This window comes from Hemiscyllium ocellatum, chromosome 37 (assembly GCF_020745735.1).
Source record: "Hemiscyllium ocellatum isolate sHemOce1 chromosome 37, sHemOce1.pat.X.cur, whole genome shotgun sequence".
Taxonomy (NCBI): Eukaryota; Metazoa; Chordata; class Chondrichthyes; order Orectolobiformes; family Hemiscylliidae; genus Hemiscyllium; species Hemiscyllium ocellatum.
In genome coordinates this window covers 30,844,951-30,872,228 of record NC_083437.1, presented here as the reverse complement: position 1 = coordinate 30,872,228, position 27,278 = coordinate 30,844,951, and the positions used below count along the sequence as shown (strand labels likewise).

The following is a 27,278-nucleotide window of genomic DNA, read 5'->3' as shown; positions in this document are numbered from 1 at the left end:
GAGTACAGATTATTTACTTAGTTGCTATAAGCGGTGAAATTCATCAGCTCTGTTTATGTACCTGTAATAAAACTGCCCAGAATTCACTGTTTGCTTTATGCTACCTTTGGGTTCTCGGGTTCCATTTATATTATTTAATACATTCCTGTCCCAGAGCTGTTTTCATTCTCTCTGCTGCTAGACAAGGTGATGTCACAGAATTTACCTGCTGTGACCAGTCTGCTAGACAACATTACTACATGAGGTGCTAAGTGCATTGTTGCCACAACACATTTTCCAGTTTGAATTGACTGCGACGGATACACTGCAGAATACTTTTATGGCTCTACTGTGTGGGCAGGGAAATCAGAGCAGCAAGCATATCCCCAGCTAGTTTCCAGACTGCAGATTAAAACCTGTGAACCGTTTAAGTTATTTAACATGCACTGCTGTTGTGTTTTATTTACTGTTTTATTTACTGTGCATTTATTTGCACATTTTCTTCTTTTACTTTTAAAAGACATTTACTATGATGAGTCCTGAGTCTGATGATGGATTGACAATTTTTATGTTGGCCTACTCATGAAAAATTGCTGAATTGGTACAATGTTAAATGGTACTAAGTGCATGTGGAATTGGGTCCAACAAAAATGCATTTCCCTCCCCACCCCTATCTGCATTCCGTAGGGACTGTTCCCTTTGTGACTCCCTCGTTAGGTCCACACTCCCCACCAATCCCCTCTCCACATTTGGTACCTTTCCCTGCCGCTGTAAAAGATGCAACACCTGCGCTCACACCTCCCCACCTCCGTCCACAGCCCCAAAGGATCATTCCACAACTGGCAGAGATTAACTTGCACATAGTGTCATAGAGATGTACAACACAGAAACAGACCCTTTGGTCCAACTCATTCATGTTGAACACATATTCTAAATTAATCCAGTCCCATTTGCCAGCATTTGACCCTCTAAACCCTTTCTAGTCGTGTACCCATCCAGACACCTTTTAAATGTTGTCATTGTACCAGCCTCCACCACTTCCTCTGGCAGCCCATTCCATACATGCACCCTCCCAAAAGTTGTCCCTTAGGTCCCTTTTAAATCTTTCCCCTCTCACCCTGACCCTCTAGTTCTGGACTCCCTCATTCCTAGGAAAAGACCTTGTCAGTTTACCCAACCTTGCCCCACATAATTTTATAAACTCTATAAAGTCACCCCTCAGCCTCTGACGCTCCAGGGAAAGTAGGCCCAGCCTATTCAACCGCTCCCTATAGCTCAAACCCTCCAACCCTCCTCGAACATCATTTACAGCATCTGTTGCCCTTGATGTGGTCTCCTCTACATTGGACAGACCGAGTGCAAACTCAGTTCAGGAGACATCTCTGGCCCTTACGTACCAACCAACCCCACCTTCCTGTGGCCATCCATTTCAACTCCCCCTTCTACTCCCCCCATGACACATCTATTCTGGGCCTCCTCCACCACCTAAACAAGGCCACCCGCAAACTGAGGATGAACCTCATCTTCCACCTCAGGAGCCTATAATCACACGGCCTCAACATTGAATTCATCAGTTTCCAAATCTCCATCCCTACCCAGATCCAACCTTCTGAACTGGCACCGCCCTCTTGACCTGTCCTACCTGTCTATCTTCCTTCCCATCCATCCGGTCCACCCTCCCCACCAACCTACCAGAATCACCTCCTAACTTCACCCATCTATCGCCATCCCAACTACCGTTCCCCTAGCCCCGTGCCCCCACCACATTTATTTTTTAGCCCCTTCCTCCTCGCCAGTCCTGATGTAGGGTCAAGTGCAAAACATTGATTCTCTTGCTCCTCAGATGTTGCCTGACCTGCTGTGCTTTTTCCAGCACCACACTTTATCAACTCTGACTTCTCCAGCATCTGCAGTCCTCGTTATCTCTGAATTGTGATGTTAGCTGCTATATGCGTGTGTATTCACATGCATGTTAATGTGTTTGTGTGTGTGCACAACACTACAATTACATTCAGTATTCTGTTATTACTATTGAAAGATTTGCATTTTTAAAAATAAATTCTAGTCTCTGTCCTATCAGAAGGATTTTGTGAAACTTGAAAGGGTTCAGAAAAGATTTACAAGGATGTTGCCGGGGTTGGAGGGTTTAAGTTACACGGAGAGGCTGAATAGATTGGGGCTGTTTTCCCTGGGTGGGATACTCTTTCGAGGGGCCAGTGTGGACTCAATAGACCCAATGGCCTGCTTTCACACTGTTGGGATTCTATGATCCTATTTCTGAGTAAAAGTAATATTCTACAGATGCTGAAAACATGAAACAAAAACTGAAAATGCAGGAAACTCATAGTCAGCATTTGTGGAGAAAACAGCCAAGTTTACATTTCAGGTTTACACTTTAAGTATTAACAGAACATCTACCTTCTTGTGTTTTTATTAACATGTTCTGTTTTTGGAAGCAATCATTAAAAGGTTTGTGCTTTTGTATCTCCAAACCACTGAATATGACTCACACTCTCAGTTCTTCATAGTTGTGAGTCGCATTTCAGCCAGTCTTAAGGAGAGAGAGTCATGGTGTATTACTTTTTCACTGTTATATTCTCCATTGGGTGTGCTGGATTTCAAAGGGAATCTCACAACAACAATTACTTTGTGTTTTTAACCTCATGAAATGTCCCAAGAAGCGTAACCAGCATAATTTGACACCAAGTTACTAGAACAGGAGTGACCAAAAGTGTGGCCAAAGAGATCAATTTTATGTCTTAAAGGAAGGAGGGGTAGAGAAGTGTCAAGTTTAGAGATGGATTTTCAGATCTTGGGGCCAAGGCAACTGAAGGCGGGGTGAGGGATAGATATATGGCAAGTGTGCAGGACTGAAACAGGCTTTTAGATTTTTGCAAAAATGCTGTCTTTATCCTGATGGTTGAATCACAGAACTACAGGTTTATGGCTCCAGGAAACCATCTGATAAAGGAGACTGGTTCTGTCAGTTGCACGAATGCAAGGGTCACTTTATGAGTGCATAATCCTGGCAATGAGCCTCACCTGCTGGCAATTTCTGACTATGTGCTCAGGGTGTGCAATGTTCCCCACTGGGAGCATGATTTTGTAAAATCAGCCCTACAGTGTGAAAGCAATTACTTCTGGACACCTGCAGCCAGCAGCCAGCAGCAAATTAGGTGACTTCAGTTCCATCTCAGTGAGCTGGGTTTGAGTCAGAGGTGGGAGGACAATTTATCGTGTCAGCCATTCTCTCTCTGAAGGTGAACCCTGAGTTTTCTGCATTCGTCATTTTTTTTTCAATACTGGTCTGTCAGCATCGGAAGACAGAGGCTGGGATCCCAGAAAGAAACCAGTAGGAATCAAACAGGGTCCAGCAGAGTTTGGCAAGGCTGGCTTGTATGCTATGTTGCAGCTGCCATCTACACCACATCAATGTAGCATTAACGTGGCACTGAAAGACAGTCTAAATAGTAGCTTCTGTTTCAAACATTAACCCATTAAGCCATTGTTTGTCTGTCAAACAGCTGACAGACCTCATACATAGTTGAGCACTTGTGACTTTTATAAATATTTCTGTTTGCCACACTGAGATGTGTAATTACTTTTTACAATGTGGGTGCACTCTACTGAAAGGTCTCGAAGTGTGTCTGTGAAGGTGCAGCCCACTGAGATATTGTTACTGCAGTAACCTGACAGTTCTTGCTCCCTAGACTAGCCGCTCATTACTACAGAAAATGAGCTAACAACTGTTTGCTACTTCTCCTGAGGCATGGGGCACTTAGTTAAGTGCTACACAGAGACATTTGCACTGACTAAGGTGTAACGCACACCCACCTGCTCTCAGATATCTTCTCCTGTGAGACTGTTCTGCTACTCAACCTCTTGCTCGTTTTCTGCAATGAAAAATTAGGACACAATAATTTATATCATACAAAGAACAAGAGACCGCTTGTTTAAAACCTGTGGCACTGGTTAATGACTGGTAAGTCACACAAGTGTCAGGAAATGACCTTCTCCAACAGGAAAGAATCTAACCATCTTCCCCTGAAGTTCAAAAGCTTCATTATCATTGAATCCTCCACTCTCAACATCCTTGGGAGTTACAACTGACCAGAAACTTAACTGAACTCGGCACATAAATATTGTGGCTACAAGGGTAAGTCAGAGCTTCATAATTTTTTTGACATGTAACTCGTCTACTAACATCTCAAAGCCTGTACACCATCTGTAAGGCACAAGACAAGGATGTGATTAAATTCTCACCACCTACTTGCTTTAACAAGATGCAGGAAATTCAACATGATCCAGGACAAAGCAGACCATTCTCTCCCTTCTGGGCATAAGTGAGGACTGTAGATGCTGGAAATCAGAGTCTAGATTAGAGTGGTGCTGGAAAAGCACAGCAGGTCAGGCAGCATCCGAGGAGCAGGAAAATCAACATTTCAGGGAAAAGCCTCCTGATGAAGGGCTTTTGCCCGAAACGTTGGTTTTTCTGCTCCTCAGATGTTGCCTGACCTGCTGTGCTTTTCCAGCACCATTCTAATCTATTCTATCCCTTCCCTCAACCTCTCCCCCAGATGTGCATCATATCTGCGTACCACCTACTATACACACTGCAGCAATTTGCTAAGCTTCTTTTTTCAGAGACTGTCTCACCAGTGACCTCTAAAATCTAGAACAAGAGCATCAGATGCATGAACACACCACCACATACAAACTCTTCCCCAAGGCATATACCATCCTGTCTTGAAACTTCATCACTATTCTTTCACTGTCACTGGGTCAAAATCAAGGACCTCCCACCTTAATAGCACTGTGTGTGAGTGCATTTAGTTTAATACAACAGGGTTCCCTGGCAGTGTATATTGCCCATCCCTAAGTGACCTTGAGAAGATGCTAATGAGCTGCCTTTGGGAGGTAGGTGTGTGTGTGTGTGTGTGTGTGTGTGTGTGTGTGTGTGTGTAGCATTTTTCATGCCATCTGAAAGTATCACTGTGCTACATACGGATGAAATGTGTGCTTGAAGCTGGTGAATGCAGTCTGTAACTGGCCTGGATTTCTAATTTTCATGATTTCTTATTGAAACATCTAACCCCTAGCACAACAAGATGCAAACCTCAGTCAGGGCTTCAGCACTTCTTCCCAACACCCTGGGAATATTTGCCAGTTCAAATGAGTTATGCATAGGTTACGATAGGAGCTTTAACAGCAAAGAATGTCTACCATTTGAAGGAGGCAAGCACTGAGTCTGGCAAGGGTGCAAAATGTACTCTGGGTGGGGGATTTCAATGTCCACCACTAACAGTGGCTCAGCAGCAGCACTACCGATTGAGCTGACCAGGTCCAAAAGGACATTGCTGCTAGACTGGGTCTGTGACAGGTTGTGAAGGAACAAAGTCACAAGTGAGAAAAACATACTTGACCTGATCCTTAAAAATCTGCCATTTGCAGATGCATTTGTCCATGTCAGCATTGATAAGAGTGAGCACCATACTGTCCTTGCGGAGATGAAGTCCTGACTTCACATTAAGAATATCCTCCATCTGTTGTGTGGCACAATCACCATGCTAAATGAGACAGACTTCCAACAGATTTAGCTACTCAAGACTGGGCATCCATGAGGTGCTGTGGGCTATCAGCAGCAGAACTGTACTCCAGTAACCACATGACCTGGCATTTCCCCCAATCAACCATGACCATCAAGCCAGGGGAACAACCCTGGTTCAATGGGGAGTGCACGAGGACATGCCAGGAACAGCACCAATCATACCTAAAAATGAAGTGTCAACCTGGTGAAGCAACCAAACAGGACTACTTGCGTGACAAGCAGCATAATCAGCAAGTGATAGACAGACTTAAATGATCCCACAACCAATGGATCAATCTCAGCTCTGCAGTCTGCCAGATCCAGTCGTGAATGGCAGTGGACAATTAAACAACTCACTGGAAGAGGAGGCTACACAAATGCGCCCATCCTCAATGATGCAAGAGCTCAACACATCACTGCAAAAGATAAGGCTGAAGCTTTCGCAGCAATCTTCAGCCAAAAGTGCCAAGTGGATGATGCACCTCAGCTTCCTCCAGAGGTCCCCAGCATTACAGATACTGGTCTTTAGCCAATTCGATTCACTCCAGGTAATATCAAGAAATGGTTGGAGGCACTTGACACTATAAAGGCTGTGGGCCTTGACAACATTTGGCAATCGTACTGAAGATTTATGCTCAAGAACTTGCTGCTCCCCGAGACAAGTTGTTTGAGTGCAGTTACGACACCAGCATCTACACGAACAGACAACATGAAAAATTTAGAAATAACCTCAAGAACTGCAGATGCTGGAAATCAGAAACAGAGTCAGAAACTACTGGAAACACTCAGCAGGTCTGGCAGCATCCATTGAGAGAAAGCAAAGTTAACATTACGGATCTAATGACCTTCCTTCAGAACAGAAGAATGTGGAATGTGAAGCATGTGGTTCAGAATGTGGAAAATAGCCAAGGTATGTCCTGTACACAAAAAAGACAAATCAGCCTGGCCAGTTACTGCCCCATCAATCTACTCTTGATCATCAGTAAATTGATGGAAGGTGTCATTAACAATGATATCGAGCAACTCCTGCTCAGCAATAACCTGCTCAGTGATGCCCAGTTTGAATTCCACCAGACCACTCAATTCCTGACTTCCTTAGTTCAAATATGCTTAAAAGAACTGAGTTCCAGAGGTGAGGTGAGAATGACAGCCCTTGATATCAAGGCCACATTCAAACCAATGAACATCAGGGGGCAAACTCTCTGCTGGTTGGAGTCATTCCTGGCATATAGGAAGATGGCTGTGTGTTGGAGGTCAGTCATCTCAATCCCAGGGCATCTCTGCAGGAGTTCCTCAGGGTAATGTCCTAGGGCCAACCATCTTGAGCTGCTTCATCAATGATCTTCCCTCCATCATAACATCAGAAATTAAGTTCGTCGTTGACTGCACAATGCTCAGCACCATTTGCAAATCCTCTGATACAGAAGGAGTCCATGTTCAACTACAACAAGATCTGGACAATATCCAGTCTTTGACTAACAAGTAGCAAATAACATTTGCATCACAGCTAATGACCATCACCAGAAAGAGACAATCTAACCACTGTCTGTTGACATTCAATGGTGTTATTATCACTGAATCCCCACTATCAACATCCTTGGGTACCACTGACCAGAAACTCAACTGGACTCACCACATAAAAATAATGGCTACAAGAGCAAGTCAGAGGCTAGGAATACTGCAACAAGTAACTCACCTCCTGACTTCCCAAAATCTGTCCACTATCTACAAGAAGTCAGGAGTGTGATGGAATACTCCTCACTTTCCTGGATGGGTGCAGTTCCAACAACACTCAAGAAGCTCCATTCTATCCAGGACAAAGTAGCTTTGAGTGGCACCACATCTAAAAGCATCCATTCCCTCTGACACTTAGTAACCGCAGAGTATACTATTTCCAAGATCACTCCAGAAACTCACCAAAGATCCTTAGATACCACCTCACAAAAGCAGGACCACTTCCATCTGCAGCAGATATGTGGCAACATCACCACCTGCAAGTTCTCCTCCAAGCCACTCACTATCCTCACTTGGAAAGACATTGCTGATCCTTCACTGTTGCTGGATCACAATCCTGGAATTTCCTTCCTAAGGGGTCAACCTACAGCAGGTTGACTGCAGTGGTGCATGAAGGCAGTGCGCCACCGCCTTCTCAAGGGCAACTAGTCAATAAATGTTCACCCACATCCCATGAGTGAATAATTTTTTAAAAACCCATTCCACTTTCTGTGGCCTCGCTCTACTTTCACAAGACTCTGCATCAAACCTTAACTCCTGTCAAAATCAGTGGCTCCTGTTCTCCCAATGGGAGAATCTACAGTGATAGAATTTACCTTCCTCATTGTCAAACACCAGGACAAACCCATAGTTACTCCCCAACTATTCATATCTGGTTGTCAGACTCCATGCTCTTAAATGCCTCTGTACAACCTGCAGCCTTCTGCCAAACAGTAGTCACAACCACCCTGCCACAAGAGGCTTAAATCTATAAATTCTTGACACTCATTTAAGACTTGTGATGTATTTTTGTTTTGAGTAAACCAGGCAGAAAGCTTTTGCGAATTATTGAGAAAGCAGAAGAAGCCGTGAATGGCTCTTCTCTGTTTCTATCTTGGGATTCTGTGACATGTACACAACAGTTTATGTACCTTTCTCTATGCATATCTATCAGGTTCACAAGATAGTCTTTCTTGAGCTAGGGAAGACTGGAGTGGGGTCAATGGGAGTGGGGGCATCTGAAAGCCAAACATCTGGTTCGATATCAACCCTTTCCCAGAGTTATCAGCCTCTAAATTGCTGCATGTCCTCAAAAGAATTACAGCTGAATAAACCACTTTGTGTGGAAGACATTTCAAGTGGATAGGGCATGGGTATTGTCGTACTAGCCACCCTAAGCTCCTGCAGCTTGCTGTTAAGAGGATCAGAGATTAAATTCCTGGAGACTCACCCTAAGGGTTTTTCTTACCTATCCTGAGAAATTCCTTGCCAGGGTGGGCCAATAGGACCCCCTCTCTCACTTATTGCTCCTCGGATGCTGCCTGACCTGTTGTGCTTTTCCAGCAACACTCTAATCTAGACAATGGGAGACGTAAGCCTAATGTTGTGTAGAAATGGTCCATGTTGGAATGAGACAGCCTTGATGAACCAGTCAGGCTGTTTCTATTTTAGTATGTTCTCAATAAGTGTTGTGCCTCTATCAGATATGCAGATCTTTCTTGATGAAAGAACTCTCAATGGAAATGCTGCAGGTCTCCAAACCTTCAGTTTATCGTGTTATGATCTAATATGGTCTGAAGGAATGCCTGGGTACGAGATTAATTATTTATCAGAAGGGACTTGTCAATGGAGAAGTGTGACTATTATAAATAGGGCAGGGAGAGCCATCGGAAAATATGAAAACTGGATCATTGTGGGGAATGATGGAACATAGAGTACAAAGACGGAAGACAAGAACTCCAAAATGAAAAATGCCTTGAGAGAAGATTTGTAGAGAATATTTGGAATGATGTTTCTAATTTACATAGATCTGGATAAAGTATTTGGAAAATATTGAGCTCTATAAATGATAGAGTTACAGAATTTCCTTTTGCAGAATTGATGGCAACATACCAGAGGGCTGAAAATATTTTATTTTTAAGAAATTCTATCTCGCATACCTGACTGTGGGAAACTTGGTCTGCATGGGCAAATAGGACCGAAACGTCTGTTTCCATGCTGTCTGACTCTGACTCTAACACGTTGTATAAGCTCAAACAGTGGGTTTGTGAGTGAACTAGGCCCCTAGAAAGTGATTATCTTCACTAAGAAAGGTTGGGGGGGCGGGGGGGGAGCTTGAGGAGCAGCAGGCCATGAAAAAGCAGGAAAGCAAACTCGGTGCATAATTTAAGAATTACAAGATTTTTAGTACAAACCACAATTGCTCACCCGGGGCACAGGCCATAAGACCAGAAGTCGTAGTGGTCATAAATAACTAGAAGAAAAGTTAAAACATGCCCAACATCCAGAATTAAATAGCTGTACAGAATTTGGGTGTGCATAGACGGGCCAGATAGTTTATGCCCTAACTCACAGGCAAATACACACAAAAAAGATGTCTGCTGGTGGGACTTGTAAGCTAAAACAAGGCCAGTAGACAAGCAGGAGGCTGGAAGAGGTCAGGTTGGCCCCTGAGGGCCTGGCTGAGATGATCAGCAAAACGTTCCCTTAGTTTACGTTTGGTCTCCCCAATGTAGAGAAGACCACATTGGGAGTACTGGATACAGTAAACCAGGTTGGAGGAGATGCAGGTTAAATATGTTTCCCTGGATCATTTAAAAATTGCTAGAAAGGTCATATTATTCAGGCAGAAAATTAGAACTCGCGGCATATATCAGGAACAATTTACATATTCCACTAAACAGTATACTGGAGAAGCTGTTTCATGTACTCTATCCAGTGCTTCCAATGTGGTCTTCTCTACATTGGGGAGACCAAACGTAAACTTAGGGAACAGCTCACTGAGCATCGCAGCTGGGCCCTCAGGGGCTGACCCAACCTCCCAGCCACCGTCCATTTTAATTCCCCTTCCCACTCCCTTTCTGACAATGACCATCCTTGGTCTCCATTGCCACAACGAATCATACCCCAAATTGGAGGAACAATACCTCATCTTCTGCTTAGGCAGTCTACAACCCTGATGACTCAACATTGAGTTCTCCAATTCCAAATAACCTCCCTTCCCATCCCCTGACTCCCTTCCCAGCCCCACCCCTTCCCTTCCATTCCTCTGACTGACCCTTCCTTCCAGCCACCAACTGGATTCATTCCTCCCATTGACCAACCAGCTGTTCCCTCTACCTGTCTTCACCTATCCCTACCTCACCACTCTGCCCCCCCACCCTTTTACCTGCAACTCCCCTTACATCCACCCCAATTCTGAAGAAGGGTTACATGGGAAACATTGATTTCTCCACCTCCTGATGCTGCTTGGCTTGCTGTGTTCTTCCTGCCTCCTGTTTATCTACCTTGGATTCCAGCATCTGCAGTTTTTTTTCTCTCAAAACAATGCCACTGGCATGAGACTTTGAAGAAAAAATGGGAGACCAAGATATAACAGTTGGTGAACCAATAGCAGGAAAAGGAATTCTGAAAATTTTCTTGTTTTTGTTAGCAACAAATGTTTGGAATGTAGATCAATTGATAGTAAAGCTGACTTTCTGCAAGATCTATTCAAGAGGCATCAGACACAGTGGGGACACTCTGGAAATGAAATAAATACATTTGTGGCCTAAATGAGGCCTCTAGAGTTTGGTCCTTCTCATTAAAGTCGTCTTATCAAAATTAGGCTGATTGCAGTTAAAAAGTAGACCCTGCAGGGAGAGGTGGGCACTGCAGGGAGTGGAGAGTTTTATTTCCCCCTCCAACTCTATTTTGATTTATTCCCTGCCCTCCCTTTCACTGTCTGATCACACAGCATTGCCCTTTGTCAAGAGGGGCACTGCTTGTCACTCGGGTGTTTCCTTTCCTCCGGATGGTGGAATATAAATAAAGATGTACGCACTTGTTCTTCACTGTGTCCTACACCTGCACACACACCACATGGATGCTGGGGGAAAATAAGCACTACTACTGTTAGGCAGTAGTGTGGGGAGGGAAGGGAATAAAAAGGGGAAAAAAAAGAAAAAGAGAGAAAAAAAGGTAGACCCTGCCATGTTTTGTTATCACCATGAGGGGCAGCTTTAAGGCCTCTTTATACTGCACATAGATAATCTTTTGTGGCGTGAAAGCTGTGAACTTGAAAATACTGTCATGAATGGGCTTTGCATAGAATTCAAAATTGCAAGTCAGGTTTTTGGGACTCAAGTAAAATACATCAAATGTCACTTTGCATGAGCAATCTTATTTTGATAATATTAGCCCCATTGTTTTTAATCAAAGTAGAGTCTCACAAAAAGATGCAGCAGCTTCCAAAACTGAAATAGAGGACTTGCAAAGTCTAATTAGACAGCTAAATGAGCTGTACGCCAAACAATGCCTCATGCCAGTTTTGAAGTATTAGAGTTGAGTATAACAACATAAAACTCCGCAGGTGGATAAAATATTGACAAAAAAAGTAAAATGTGTAGTGATAGGAACCAGATGGACTTCATTGACTATGAGGTTCTTGACTGGAGCTGTTAACCTGGGGCATAGGGGATTGTTGTTTCACTGGCTGGTTACAGCCCGTGTGTTACTCTTTTCTCTTTTTAGAGAAAAGGACAATGTTACTTTTATGGTAGGGCTTAGCCCTTGGACTCTAGTTTTCTTTGCTTTTTGTATGTGTCTTCACTTTTTACTGGTGATTGGACTGAGCCTTTGTGGAAGACATACATTTTACCAGAGGAGCTGTTCCTGTGGGGAGGCCTAGCCCTGGGACTGGGCCTCTGAAGATTGAACACCTGTGTGTGTGCTGGGAGGTGAGCAGTTGCTGTATCTTGGAGTCTGGGAGAAGACCTTTCCCTCAGGTGTGGACCAAACTTACCTGTGAGTTAACTGCACCTGTACTGTGTTCCTGTGAGTGGACCTGGTTTTCCAAGGCTGGGCCAGGACTCTATGGAGACTGAACAACTGTGTGCTGTGAGGTGTGCATTTGCTGCCTGCAGGAGTGGACTCTGCCCTTGGTTGCGGACTCCGTTTTTAGTAACGGACTCTGCAGTTTGGAGTGGACTCTATTTCCAACCATGTACGTCGTATACTGGAGTGGACTCTTCCTGGCAATGGATTTTATATCTTGAAGACTCTATGTATGGATTTGGACTGTGTACCAGAAAGGACTCTGTTTTTTTTATTGTGGTGTTTCCTGTATCTATCACCTGCACTGTCTTGTGTGTCCCTGGGTCTGGCAGGCCTTGTTGTAAGCTGGGAGGCTCATGCGTCGCCCTGAAAGCTGTCACCCCGAGAGCTGGAAGGTGGGTAGGCCATCCTGTGAACCTGAAGGTTGGTAGGCTGTCCTAAAAGCCAGAGGGTGGGTAGGCCACCCTGATGCCAGTCATCCCGAGAGCCAGATGGTGAGTAGACTGTTCTGAGCGCTGTCGTCCCGATAAGGGGTAATCGGGTCGGGCTGTCCTAGAGGTGGTCAGAAGGTGTCAGAGCAGCCGAGAGCCAGAAGGCGCGTAGGGGCGGCTGAGATCCGGAAGGCTTGTGGGCTACCTACACGGTGTCGTCCCAGGGAAGGGGACGGGCTGCCCTAGAGGTGGTCGAAAGGTGTGCTAGGATAGCCCACTGGTCGGAGGCGCAACGGGATGGGTGAGAGCTCAATGGTACGTAGGGGCAGACCGAGAGCCAGAAGGCAGGTAGCCGTCCTCAGCGCTGTCACCCCGAGCAGGTACCGGGGCGGGCTGCCCCAGAGGTGGTCGCAAGGTGATGAGGGTGGTTAGTGAAGCCAGAAGGTGGGTAGGCCGTCCAAACCGCTGTCACCCCGGGCGGATACTGGGGCGGGCTGTCCTAGAGGTGGTCGAAAGGTGTGTGAGGGTGGACCGAGAACTGGAAGGGGCACGGGGTGAACAGAGAACTGGAAGGTGGGTAGGGGTGGGCTGCCTTAGAGTGGTCGGAAGGTGGGAGGGGTGGGGGCTTGCTGGGTCTGTATTGTCTGCACTTCTGTATGTAACCGTATTGTTTAATGTACAAATGTCATTGTCACTGTCTTGTTAAATGTGGAATTGGGATTTGAGGTTTGTCCTCATCTCCCTGTAAAATGGTCAAACGGTAGGGTTTGGGGCCTAACTTTGCTGCTCCTCTCCCTTGTAAAATTGCTGTCTCTTGTACAGCTGTAAATGTTTTTTGTAAACTGTGTGTTTTGTAACTTGTTTAATAAAATAATATAACCAGGAGAGGTGCTGGGGAAAAATAAGCACTACCGCAGTTAGGCGGTAGTGTGGGGGTTAATATATAAAAAAAAACACAAAAAAAAGAAAAAAAAATATAACCAGGAGAGGGATGGGTAGTTTGTCCTTGTTTCTCTTAAGACTGGTTATATGGTGCTGTTTCTTGTATGTGGCTGTTCATTTGTAGTTTTGTACTGCTTTAAAAAAAGAAGAGGTTCAGAATCTCTTTTGTTCAGGGGAGACTGACAGCTGGATGGTGCTACAGTCAGTGTGTTCCCCCCCCCCCCCCGGAAATAGATTGTGTGTGTGTGTCTATCTGTCTTGTGTCACTGTCTGGTTATAGCCTGTTTCTTTTTTCCTTTCCTTTAGGAAAAGGATAATGCTGTTTTTGTGGTTGGACTTAGCCCTTGCACTCCGGGGTTTTTTTATGTTTGGTGTTTGTGCTGAGCCCTTGTGAGAAAACGCATCTTTCCAGATGAGCTGGCCCTTAGTTGGTGGACTAGGCCTCTGTAAAGATGCATATGTGTGTGCTGGGAAGTGAGCATTTGCTGTGTCCTGGAGCTTGGGAGTAGACTAAACTCTTATGAATTAACTGTACCTTTACAATGTACTATGTTCCTGTGAGTGGACCAGGCCTCTCTAGAGATTGAACATGCGGGGTGTGCATTTTCTGCCTTCAGAAGATGACTCTGCCCTCAGTTATGGATCCTGTTTTGTGACTGATTCTGCAGTTTGAAGTGGACTCCATTTCTGTTAACGTAGTGAAGTGACTTTTCCTGGGAATGGACTCTACATTTTGAACAGAACTGTTCATGACAATGGACTCTGTACCAGAAGGGATTTTGTTCACTGTTTCCTCCTTGATTGATATAAGGTGGGATTTGAGGTTCATCCTTGTTTCCCTGTGACCTGGTTATATGGTGGGGTATGGGATCTGGCTTTGTTGCCCCTTTCACCTGTAAATTGCTGTTTCTTGAATACAGTTAGTGTTAACTTTAATTTGTACTGTTAAAATATTAACCAGGAGATTAGAATCTTAGTGTCAGACTGACTGAGCTGGCTAGTTACAGCCAGTGTACTGTGCATTAGTAAATACAAAGTGACTGGAACCAGCCTCTAGTTATTTCAAAATGGAACATTTAATTTTTGAAATCTCCATTTGAAAACGTCATAATTGCTTTTAGTGTTGCCTCTTACAGACAGTTCAAGATGGCCTATAGTTTCCCTTGTAGGAAAGGGGAGAAAAACATCCCACTTGAGGTTGGGGTGCTCAAAAGATCACCAGTTGAGAAGAGTACTGTGGCAGCAGAAATTCTGTCTTGGTGAAGCAGCAATATGGTGTTTTTCCTGAATAAAAAAATAAAATTCTAAAGGCATTCAGCATATTTATTGGGTGCATGTTATCCCAATAAGATGGGTGAATGATAAAAGACTGAGCATTTCACCCATGTAACCCCAGAGTTTCTGCGGCCAATCCATCCAACCTGCACAGTCTTGTACTGTAAGAGGAAACTAAAACACCCAGCAGAGACCTGCACAAGAGTAGACAGTCATGACAGTCACCCAAGGCTAGAAGCGCATCAGGGTCCCTGGACTGAGGCAGCAGTGCTAGCAGTTCAGCTAGTCAAGTTGACTGATCATAGCAGTGATGATTTAATCTGAGGGCTACCATGCCTCAGGCAAGGGGTGAGGTTGAGAAGGAGAGCACACCAACCTAAAAGGCAATGCTTTTTTTGTTTCCTGCTGGGAAAACTCTAAACCATCTTGAACTTTGTTTTTAGTGTTGTCTCTTACACAATTATGGCACTTTCAAATGGAGATTTCAAAACTTAATGTTCTGTTTTAAAATAACTGCAAAGGCTGGTTCTTGTCACACTTTATTTACTAGTGCACAGTACACTAGCTGGTGTGGGGATTGAACCCACATTGGTGATGTCACACTACTTTACAACCTAAACTAACACACTGACCACTGCCATGAGAGTCAGAAGAAAAGTCTTGTTTCTGGCTGGCTGATATCACCTCTGACTTAGTAGTAGAGTAATGTGTTGCTGGTAAAGCACAGCAGGTCAGACAGCATCTGAGGAGCAGGCTAGGGCTGAGAGATAAAAGATGGGGGTTGGGGGGGAATGGTAGCTGAGAAAGCAATAGGTGGATGAACGTGAGGGAGAAGGTGATAGATCTGGAGGGCAGTGCTGAGTTGCAGGCTTGGGACTGAGATAATGTGGGGGAGGGGAAATGAGGAAGCTATTGAAATACACATTTATCCTGTGGGGTAGCAGGGTCCCAAGGCAGAATGAGGTGTACTTCCTCCAGGTGTTAGGTGGTAATGGTTTGGCAGTGGAGGACGCCCAGGACCTGCATGTCCTTGATGGAGGGGGAGTTGAAGAGTTTAGCCACAGGATGTGGGGTTGGGTGTAAGTGTCCCAGAGATGTTCTCTGAAATAATCTGCAAGAAGGTGTCCTGCCTCTCTGATTTAGAGGAGACCACACTGGGTGCAACAAATGCAGTAGATGATATTGGTGGAGTACAGGTAAATTTCTGTTAGATGTGAAAGGATCCCTTGGGGCCTTGGACAGAGGTGTAGGGAGCAGTGAGTGCAGGTTTTGCACTTCCTACGGTGGCAGGGAAAGGTGCCAGGTGTGGGCTGGTGGGGGGCATGGACCTGATGAGACCTGCAGAGAATGGTCTCTCTGGAATGCTGATAGGGGTAGGGAGGGAAATATATCTTTGGTGGTGGGCTCCAGTACAACAGCTTCTAAGTATGAAGATTGTGGAGTCCTACTCAAAATAAGCTCAAAAGTTTGGACTGACGTTTCAGTGCAGTACTGAGGGAGTACTGCATTGTTGGAGCTGCAATCTTTGATATGAAACATCAATTCCCTCTCAGGCAATATAAAAGGTCCCATGGTATGATTTTGATGAATATCATGGGAATTCTCCCAGTGTTCTGACAATATTTATCCCTCACCAACATTGAGAATAAAATGGATCAGCTGATCATGATCACACTGTGGTAACTGGCTGTGCACAAATTAGTTGCTGCATTTCCCTACATTACAACAGTGGCTGGAGTGCGTGACATGAAGGATGCCATATAAATGCAAGTCCATTAACTTTTTTTTATTAGCCACTGAGGCACTCCTTGTAATAGTCCATCAGGAAATTTCCAAACCACTGAATTGTTAATCTTAATAATAATCAGGAACATACGATTATTAAATTACCTGTTTTTCTGATATAGTATGTAATTGGTGCAGAAACTCTGCCTGCCCTCTGGGAATCCTGCATTGAGAGTTGGTTGCTCTATGGAGACATTTGCTTTAAAATGGAAGAGTTAAAGGAGTGAGTTGTTGCAGTAATGGAGTGCTTAGGGACTCTGCTGGGAAACGTCAGCAGTCTAGCTTTATGGTGGAATCTGCAAAGTGAATCTTGAAAGGAATGGAATTTAGAAAATACAAAATTGAATAAATACTAATCCTCTTAAGTTCAGTTAAGTCTCACCCAGTTAGGCAGTTAACAATTAACAGGGAGGGAGCTCACTATCTACTTCGCTGGCCAACAGCTTTTCTGAAGATACTTGCAAATGGTAGTCAGCTGAAATATCTCACCAGCCCTACAGACAGGGGAGTAGGGAATCATTTTGGAAATGTTTTTGTGTGAATCTCTCACTACTCTATCTGCACCTGACCACAATAAAAAAATGACCTCTATGGTAGCATCTCTCAATTCTGTTTCCATCCCCTCTTGGAGTGAGTCAGTTTTCTCAAACAACATCATGGGTCAGTCTATTTGCTTGTGTGCTGAGGCCCTTTTTATGAAGAGAGGAAGAGTCATCATTTGGAGTTAAATGTGACTTTTCTTTAGAATTCTTTCCAATTCTAATGAAGTCATATTTAAGTCATATAACTCTTCTTCCTTTCACAGACAATTCCAGGCCTGCTGGCTGCCTGCAACACTGGTTTTATTCTTGGTTTCCAGTATTTTGCATATCTTATTTAGAAGGTGGGGAATGCTCATCAGTTTGAAGATCTTACCTTTTCTAATTCATCCAAAGGTTGATAGTTGTCTGGTGGCAAAGCAAGTGCAATATTACAAAATACCGCATAACCATTTTCTGTTCTCTGATTGGGTGGAGCAGAAGGTTCCTTCTCTACTGCTGGAGTGAACTGGGACCCTGCAAAAATACAAACAGTCAACTAGGACGTTGACAATTACCACTAATAACCTGTTGTCAGAAATAGCACTTCAGCATATGGTTCACTGAGCCTTTTATGACATTTCTTTAGCCACAATCTTAGACCTCACCCCATCGCAATATCACCTAAAACACTTTTAAAAATCTTAGATCAAGCTTTTAAAGAAACTAAAAACATGCTGTTGTGTTTCATCTGAGAATAGTCAGACAAAATGTTGCAGAACATTCAGACAGGTGACCAATAGCTCAGTCAAGGAGCCAGGTTTTAAGGAATAACTTTAAGGAGTTGGGAGGGTGAGGGGTGGTGAGGCTTCGGGAAAGAATTTCAGAGCTTAGGGCCCAAACATGGTTGCCTACAATGGAACAACGGGAATTGGGAATGTGTAAGAGGCCAGATTTGGGAAATGGAGAATTCGTGTTGAATTTTGGGGATGGAGGATACTACAAAGCTAGGGAATGGGAAATTTACTTTCCAAATAAGTGCCTATTTGCTTTTTGAGCTTCTCAATTGATTCTGCACCAAGTGTGCTTTGAGGCAGCATTCAGCACTGCCACAACCCTTTGAAGAGGTTTTCTCAGGATTTGTATTTAATTTGTTTAGTTCAAATGATAAGATGTTGTTTACCCTTTTTCTAGATTTCCAAATTAAAACTCAAAAAGAATCACTCAATTTCTATCCTGTCAATTATTTTTAATCTCTCAATTATTAGTTCACCTCCTAACCTTATCACCAAGGAATATAACCCAAGAGTCCCATTATAGGTGTATGTGCACCATTTTACATTAACTCACAATCAATTTTGTTTACCAAGCTTCCTCTATTGAACATTTTGCAATAGTTGACTGTAACAGCCGAAATCGGAACAATAATGGTACAACAAATGAATGAACAATGAAATGCGATGATGGAACAGATGTTTGAGATTTTAGAGCCTTTAATTCTTGTTCTTGGGATGAGAACGTAGCTGGCATAACCAACATTTATTATCCAGTACTAGTTTCTCTGAGAAGGTAGTTCCAGACCATCTTGAATCACTGCAGTCTGTGCTAATAGTTCTTTCACAAAAGTGTTAGAAAGGGGGAGCTACAGGATTTTGACCAAATGATGAAGGATTAGGTTAGATTCCCTACAGTGTGGTAACAGGCCCTCTGGCCCAACAAGTCTACACCAACGCTCTGAAGAAAAACCCACCCAGACCCATTTCCCTCTGACTAATGCACCTAGCACTATAGGCAATTTAGCATTGCCAATTCACCTGACCTGCACACTCTTTGGACTGTGGGAGGAAACTCACGCAGACACAGGGAGAATGTCTGTGTGGAGTTTGCACAGTCACCCAATGCTGGAATCGAACCTGGGTACCTGGTGCTGTGAGGCAGTAGTGCTAACCACTGAGCCACTGTGCCAAAGGAAGAATGGCAAATGCTCAAATCAGATGGTATGTGACTAGAAGGGGATGGTGCTCCCATGATGTTGCTGGTCTTAGCCTTCCCAGTGGCTGAAAGCATGGCAGCATGAGGTACTGTTGCAATAAATGCACATCCTGCAGATAATATACACTGGGTCAGTTACACACACACACACACACACACACACACACACACACACACACACACACACACACACACACACACACACACATTCTCACACTCACAACCCCCACCCCAGACAGACACACCCACCCACAGACAGACAAAGACCCACATGCACACATATATTTTGTGGGGTGAATTTGTATTGCACAGTTACATTGCACTCTGCTCAAAAACTGCATACATTCATGTAGAACTCTGAGCTCAAAAACTGCATGAATTTATGTAAAACACTTATCTCACTTTTTAGATTAGAATCAATCTAAACATCAGGTCATAGACAGAGAACACAGGGGGCTAACACCTTCAACATATTGTCTAGCTACCACCATTGTTAACACTAACCCGAAAAAAAGGGTTTTGTGATTTACACATGAAAGAAGTGAAACTATCACTGTATTCTAACAGATGAAAGGCTTAACAGACAATCAATTTTTCAATGTATAATTTCAGTTACATCACATTGCAAATTTTTGCTATAAATTCTGTTATACGATCGAGCCCTTCACAATCACCTGATGAAGGAGCGTCGCTCCGAAAGCTAGTGTGCTTCCAATTAAACCTGTTGGATTATAACCTGGTGTTGTGTGATTTTTAACTTTGTACACCCCAGTCCAACACCGGAATCTCCAAGTCTTTGGATTTAAGCTGCCTTATTGCCTTGCCCATTGTTATCAGCATTGCAGCTCTAAGATTTCAGTGCCCTTTGAATTTTAGCCTGTTGCACATCCCTGATTTGAATTGTTCTACATTGATAGCCTTTCTTTCAGCTGACGTGATTCTAAACACTAGAATTCCTTCCCCAAACCTCTCTGCACACCCCCTCTGTAAGCTGTTCCTCAAAATATATCTCTTTGATCAAGCTTTTGATCACCGACTCAGACGACTGACTGTGTGGAGTTTGCACGTTCTCCTCGTGTCTGCGTGGGTTTCCTCCGGGTGCTCTGGTTTCCTCCCACAGTCCAAAGATGTGCGGGTCAGGTGAATTGGCCATGCTAAATTGCCCGTAGTGTTAGGTAAGGGATAAATGTAGGGGTATGGGTGGGTTACGCTTTGGCGGGTCGGTGTGGACTTGTTGGGCCAAAGGGCCTGTTTCCACACTGTAAGTAATCTAACCTAAAAATCTATCCTAATATTTCTTTGTGTGATTCAGTCCAAAATGTTTTTTTTATTGATAATGCTCTTAAGCACCAGAAAGTATTTAGTTATGTTATAGGCAGTATATAATTGCATGTTTTTATTGTTGACTGCACACAGTTTGGTGAATGGTGTGTGTACAATCATATTCCAGACTTGAACTTCGTGAATGGTAGACAGGCATTAATATATCTTTTTCCCACTGTCTCTCTCGGATGCAGTCATTCGTTTTGAGTATTTCACCACTCACCATTCACCACTGGTACGTGTGCAGTTTCCAGTGATGGTGGGAACAGGTAGCTAGGTAGTGATCCACAATCAGACCCCACCACCAGAGATATATTTCTCTTCCCCACCCTTTTCTACGTTCCGCAGAGACCATTCCCTCCTAATCACCAACCCATCCTCAAGTCCTGGCACCTTCCCTTGCCACTGTCAGCAGTGTTAAAACCTGTGCCCATACCTTGCCCCTCACCTCCATCCAAGGCCACGTGGGATCCTTCCACATGCAGCAGAGATTTTCCTGTACATCCAAACACCTCACTTACTGTGTCTGTTGCTCTTGATGCGGTTTCCTTTACATTGGGGAGACAGGACGCCAACTTGTGGATCATTTCAGAGAACATCTCTGGGACACACATATTAAACCACCCCACCACTGTGGCTAACCATTTCAACTCCCACTTCCACTCTGCCAAGGACATGCAAGCCTTGGGCTGCCTCCACCACCAAATCCTAGCCACCCGACGCCTGTAGGAATAACGTCTCACCTTCTGCCTTGGGAACCTCCAAACACACAGAATCAACATTGATTTCACCAGTTTCCTCATCTCCCCTCCCCCACCTCATCTCCGATCCAACCATCCAACTTGGTACCGCCCTCTTGTACTGTCTTACCTGTCCATCTCCTTTTCCACCCATTTGCTCCATCTTCCCGTCTGAACTATCACAATTAGCTGCACCCACTTAGCACCTTCCCAGCTACCTTCCCCCTACCCTCACCCTCCTATTTATCTCTCAGCCCCCTTCACCATGTCCCACATTCCTGATGAAGGGCTCATGCCCGAAACGTCGACTCTCCTGCTTCTTGGATGCTGCCTGACCTGCTGTGCTTTTCCAGCACCGGACTTTTCGACTCCTTACTCCAGAAGAAATGGAATTAATTGCAGTTCACTATCACCCACTCGACTGGGATGAGTTAACCTAACATTAACTGGACATTGTATTGAAGACCTTTCTAGCTCATAAGACCCAGCTGCTTAGAAGTACTCGATGTCTCAGCTGAGTTTTAAAGTTGCAAGTTTCTTGAAATGAAGCTTCTTCGATTAACTTTATGGCCTTTCTCCCTCATGATTTTTTTTCCATTAAATACATCTTCCTACTCATCTCAACCTATTCATATGATAGACTTGCCAATTTTTAGATTAGACTAGACTACTTACAGTGTGGAAACAGGCCCTTCGGCCCAACAAGTCCACACCGACCCGCCGAACCGCAATCCACCCATACCCCCACATATACCCCTTACCTAACACTACGGGCAATTTAGCATGGCCAATTCACCTGACCCGCACATCTTTGGACTGTGGGAGGAAACCGGAGCACCCGCAGGAAACCCACGCAGACACGGGGAGAACGTGCAAACTCCACACAGTCAGTCGCCTGAGGCGGGAATTGAACCCAGGTCCCTGGCGCTGTGAGGCAGCAGTGCTAACCACTGTGCCACCGTGCCGCCCAAATTTCTTATCGTTCTTCCAAAATTGTCTAAAATAAGATGGTCACAGATTAATGAGCCCTAGTTTTGGTCTCCCTTACACGTGAGTACACTTTCTTTCTACCGTATCAACCACTTCATAATATTAAAGGTCGCCCCTCCCCTGTTTCTTCACTATAAAGTGATCTGGATTTATCTCTCAGATTTTAGTTAATGCGAATGGTCTGGTGTATGCTCACTGCTCTTCTTCTGTTCTCCTGTAGCGAAGAGGAATTAAGCGAGGAATTGAAATTAACTGACTTTGTTGAGATAATGAAGCATGGGACTGTATGTAATACCCTGTGGGTAGCAGGGGCAATGTATTTCTAGTCCCTGAGCATCACTATCACCATGGTACTCACTGACTTAAGTTAGAATGCCAAACACAGTGGCAATCATTGATTGTGCCAGAAGAACAGGGGAGATAAATCTGTTTGTGTTAGCAAACAGCTCACTTCCATGCTGTCTGACACTCAGAGTCAATCACCTAATCCTTTCCCATCTGTTCAGATTTTTGTTTCTTAAGATTTTTTAAAAAGTTGCAGCAAATATACACATAATTAACTCCTCAGAGGACCTGAAAGACTATGTAACAAAAACGGAGCATGGAACACTTGAGTTAGGCTGGTGACGTTTCAGATAGCACCAGTGGCAGTGCTATGTAAAATAACAGAATCTGTTCATCACAACGATAAGAGAACTTTCCCTCGTAGCTCCAGCCTTTTTGTTTCATTTGTTTATAAGGCTTAGTCTGCACAGAAGCTGAGTATTTGCTTCAATCTGGAGGCTATTTTCACTGGCTAATAGGTCACTGGGTGCGATGCATGAAACATGCTCTCAGTTGCCCTTGACAGAGTTAATTGTTAATTTCAGTTATTAATGTAAAAGGTTTATCAAAAGTGAACTGGTTGAATCAAACACTAATTTATAGGAAGGAATAAGGCCATATCTGTTGCAATTAGTTTAGTACCTAAGTGCACAGATTACAGGTTTATATTTTCTTACTGCCAAACATACCTTGTCTATTTTTACCTGTAGTCTCTCTCCTGTCGGCTACGGTTGCTTACTTGGAATGCAATTTCATAGCTAAGAGGCCATTATTTGTAACCAACTGCAGAAAACTACCATTGGTAAACTGTTATTGACGTAGAGCATCAGATTGGGCCTTCATCTGAGATTAACACACTGGCACTTAGTCTGTGGAAATACCTTAAGTGATTGCGAGTCTTCCCTCTCCCAGTGCACTGAGGGTGATGGTAATGTTCCTCCTGCCCCATCTTCTGGAATGATCCAGCTCAGCAAAAGACTAAGACCCAAACAGCTTGCATGCTGTATTTAGTCAATAAGCTTGCTCTGTAGAGTGTGAGAGAAATGGGTAATTTCTTGATTGAACATATAGTTTTGCAGTACATGCCCTTCCTCAACACTGATAATGTTATTTGACTATTGTACACCTAAGTGCATATGTCCGAATGCATTGGATGTCAATTTTGTCCCATTACAAATCCCATTGTTGGCATTTATAATGAAAACTGCCTGTGTAAACTTTTTGTGCTGCAATTATACCCTCCCTGCAGTAAAGGTACAATAGCTTTATCTGAATAATCTTAATTTTCTGTTGCAATACCACAAGAAATAGGATAGCCTTTTTGCAGGGAGATCTTCTCCACAAAGAACCCAATTCTGTTAATTCATAAACTTAAAAAAGACTAGTTTACTAATCAGAATTGTGGTTGTCCTACACTATTCTGTGTACCAACTTTTCTTAAGTGTATGGTGAATATTAGATGTTCAGTGGTTAAACAGACGGTCACCTCTAGGGTCTCAGTTAGAATGTGACCCAGAGTAATGGGATGACCTCTCTTGTTCTGCTCTGGGGCTTGTTTTATTCTCTATCAGCTGTTTCTTCACCCCTCTTCCCTCCAGCATCTTCTGTGCTCATTTCAGTTTTTCTCTCTCAGTCACTACAAAGGATCCTACATAAGATAAGCCTGGCAAGGATCGGCAGCATAGGAGCAAGACATTTTGCAGCACAAGCCTGCATTAAAGTAGCAGTTTCATTCAGAGAAATAATAAAGATTTGTAAGAGATAAGGTTGGGAATTAAAAGTTTTTCCGTGTCGAGAGTGTGGTGCTGGAAAAGCACAGCAGGTCAGGCAGCATTCAAGCAGCAGGAGAATTGACGTTTCGGGCATTAGTCCTTCATCAGGAAAGAGGCTTGTGGGCTGGGGGAACTGAGAGATAAATTGGAGGGTGTGGGGCTGAGGGGAAGGAAGCTGAGAATGCAATAGGTAAATGAAGGTGGGTGGGAAAGTGATAGGTCGGAGAGGAGGGTGGAGTGGATAAGTGGGTAAGACGATGTACAAGGGTAAAAACAATGACTGCAGATGCTGGAAACCAGATTTTGGATTAGTGGTGCTGGACGAGCACAGCAGTTCAGGCAGCATCCGAGGAGCAGCAAAATCAAGGTTTCGGGCAAAAGCCCTTCATCAGGAATAAAGGCAGCGAGCCTGAAACGTGAAGAGATAAGCCAGAGGAGGGTGGGGGTGGGGAGAAAGTAGCATGGAGTACAATAGGTGAGTGGGGGAGGGGATGAAGGTGATAGGTCAGGGAGGAGGGTGGAGTGGATAGGTGGAAAAGAATATAGACAGGTAGGACAAGTCATGGGGACGGTGCTGGAAGTTTGGAAGTCACGGAGGAAACGGTCTTTGCAGAAGGCGGAAAGGGGTGGGGAGGGAAATATATCCCTGGTGGTAGGGTCTTTTTGGAGGTGGCAGAAATGTCGGTGGATGATTTGGTTTATGCGAAGGTTGGTAGGGTGGAAGGTGAGCACCAGGGGGGTTCTGTCCTTGTTACGGTTGGAGGGGTGGGGTCAGAGGGCGGAGGTGGGGGATGTGAACGAGATGGGTTGGAGGGCACCTTTAACCACGTGGAAAGGATAAATTGCGGTCTCTAAAGAAGGAGGCCATCTGGTATGTTCTGTGGTGGAACTGGTCCTCCTGGGAGCAGATACGGCAGAGGCGAAGGAATTGGGAATACGGGATGGCATTTTTGCAAGAGGTAGGGTGGGAAGAGATGTAACCCAGGTAGCTGTGGGAATCGGTGGGTTTGTAAAAAATGTCGATGTCAAGTCGGTCGTCATTAATGGAGATGGAGAGGTCCAGGAAGGGGAGGGAGGTGTCAGAGATGGTCCAGATAAATTTAAGGTCAGGGTGGAATGTGTTAGTGAAGTTGATGAATTGCTCAACCTCCTCGCGGGAGCACGAGGTGGCGCCAATGCAGTCATCAATGTAGCGGAGGAAGAAATGGGGAGTGGTGCCGGTGTAACTACGGAAGGTGGACTGTTCTACGTAGCCAACAAAGAGACAGGCATAGCTGGGGCCCATACGGGTGCCCATGGCGACCCCTTTGGTCTGGAGGAAGTGGGAGGATTCAAAGGAGAAATTGTTAAGGGTGAGGACCAGTTCGGCCAAACGAATGAGTGTGTCGGTGGAATGGTACTGTTGGGAACGTCGGGAGAGGAAGAATCGGAGGGCTTGGAGACCCTGGTCTTTGGTGTGCTTTTCCAGCACCACTCTACTCCAGGAGTGTCAAATGCCATGTTTGGCAAACATTGAGAAGAAAAGGCTGAGAATGTGGAAATATTCTCATTTCCATGTGACATCTCCCACTCTGTTCTTGACTATCTATCTCAGTCAGTTCTCCCTCCTTACACTTTTTAAAATTTTCTAAATTGATTTTCTTTCCAATCACTCAGTTGAATCTTAGAAACCTTACAGTGAAAAAAAAAATGCCATTTAGCCTGTCAAGTCAGCATGGACCTTGCAAAGAGCATCTCACACACAGACCTCTACCCTGTCCTCATACTCTGTATTTCCCATAGCTAATCTTCCAAACCTGAACATCCCTAAACACGAAGGACAATTTAGCATGGCCAATCCACCTAACCTGCACATCACTGGATTATAGGAAGAAACTGAATCACTCGGTAAAACTCACAAAGACACAGGCAGAACATGCAATCTGCACACAGACAGACACCCAAAGCTGGAATCAAGCCTGGGTCCCTGGCACTATGATGCAGCAATGCTGACCAATGTGTCTCCCATTGGTACGTTGGCATTGTAATGGCAGATCCATAGTCCAACTTGCACTATAGCAAATTAGAATCACATTGATCATACAAGTAAATGATGGGCCGAAAAGTAATATGTGTGAACTCCCACCTATTTGAAATTGAGGAAAATCCGCAAAGACCGTTCCCTCCGTGACTACCTGGTCAGGTCCACGCCCCCCTACAACCCACCATCCCATCCTGGCACCTTGCTCTGCCACCGCAGGAACTGTAAAACCTGTGCCCACACCTCCTCCCTCACCTCCATCCAAGGCCCTATAGGAGCCTTCCACATCCATCGAAATTTTACCTGCACATCCACTAATATCATTTATTGCATCCGTTGCTCCCGATGCGGTGTCCTCTACATTGGGGAGACTGGACACCTCCTAGCAGAGCGCTTTATGGAACATCTCCGGGACACCCGCACCAATCAAACCCACTGCCCTGTGGCCCAACATTTCAACTCCCCTCCCACTCAGCCGAGGACATGGAGGTCCTGGGCCTCTTTCACCACCGCTCCCTCACCACCCGACGCCTGGAGGAAGAACGCCTCATCTTCCGCCTCGGAACGCTTCAACCCCAGGGCATCAATGTGGACTTCACCAGTTTCCTCATTTCCCCTTCCCCCATGTCACCCCAGTTCCAAACTTCCAGTTCAGCACCGTCCCCATGATCTGTCCTACTGGCCTATCTTCCTTCTCACCTATCCACTCCACCTTCCTCTCTGACCTATCACCTTCACCTCACCCCCATCAACCCATTGTACTCTTTGCTACCTTCCCCACCCTCCTCCCTGACCTATTACCTTCATCCCCACCCCCACTCACCTATTCTACTCTATGCTACTTTCTCCCCACCCCCATCCTCCCTTCATTTATCTCTCCACCCTTCAGGCACTCTGCCTGTATTCCTGATGAAGCGCTTTTGCCCAAAACATCAATTTTCCTGCTCCTCGGATGCTGCCTGAACTGCTGTGCTTTTCCAGCACCACTCTAACCCAGAATCTGGTCTCCAGCATCTGCAGTCATTATTTTTACCTATTTGACACTCCTGCACTATCCTCACTGATCTTGGTT

The 27,278-nt window shown here is 44.7% G+C and overlaps 1 protein-coding gene across 2 annotated transcripts in view; it reads right to left on the bottom strand.

Moving 5' to 3' along the window:
• Positions 1–27,278, bottom strand: part of LOC132833714 (MORN repeat-containing protein 1-like) — a 200,164-nt gene that overhangs the window by 36,691 nt on the left and 136,195 nt on the right. For both annotated transcript variants that reach the window (XM_060852222.1, XM_060852223.1), the window contains 2 exons: positions 17,443–17,582; positions 3,814–3,872 (listed from right to left, as the gene is read on the bottom strand). In XM_060852222.1, coding sequence (XP_060708205.1) covers positions 3,814–3,872; positions 17,443–17,582 — 199 coding nt within the window. The remainder of the gene's footprint in view (positions 1–3,813; positions 3,873–17,442; positions 17,583–27,278) is intronic.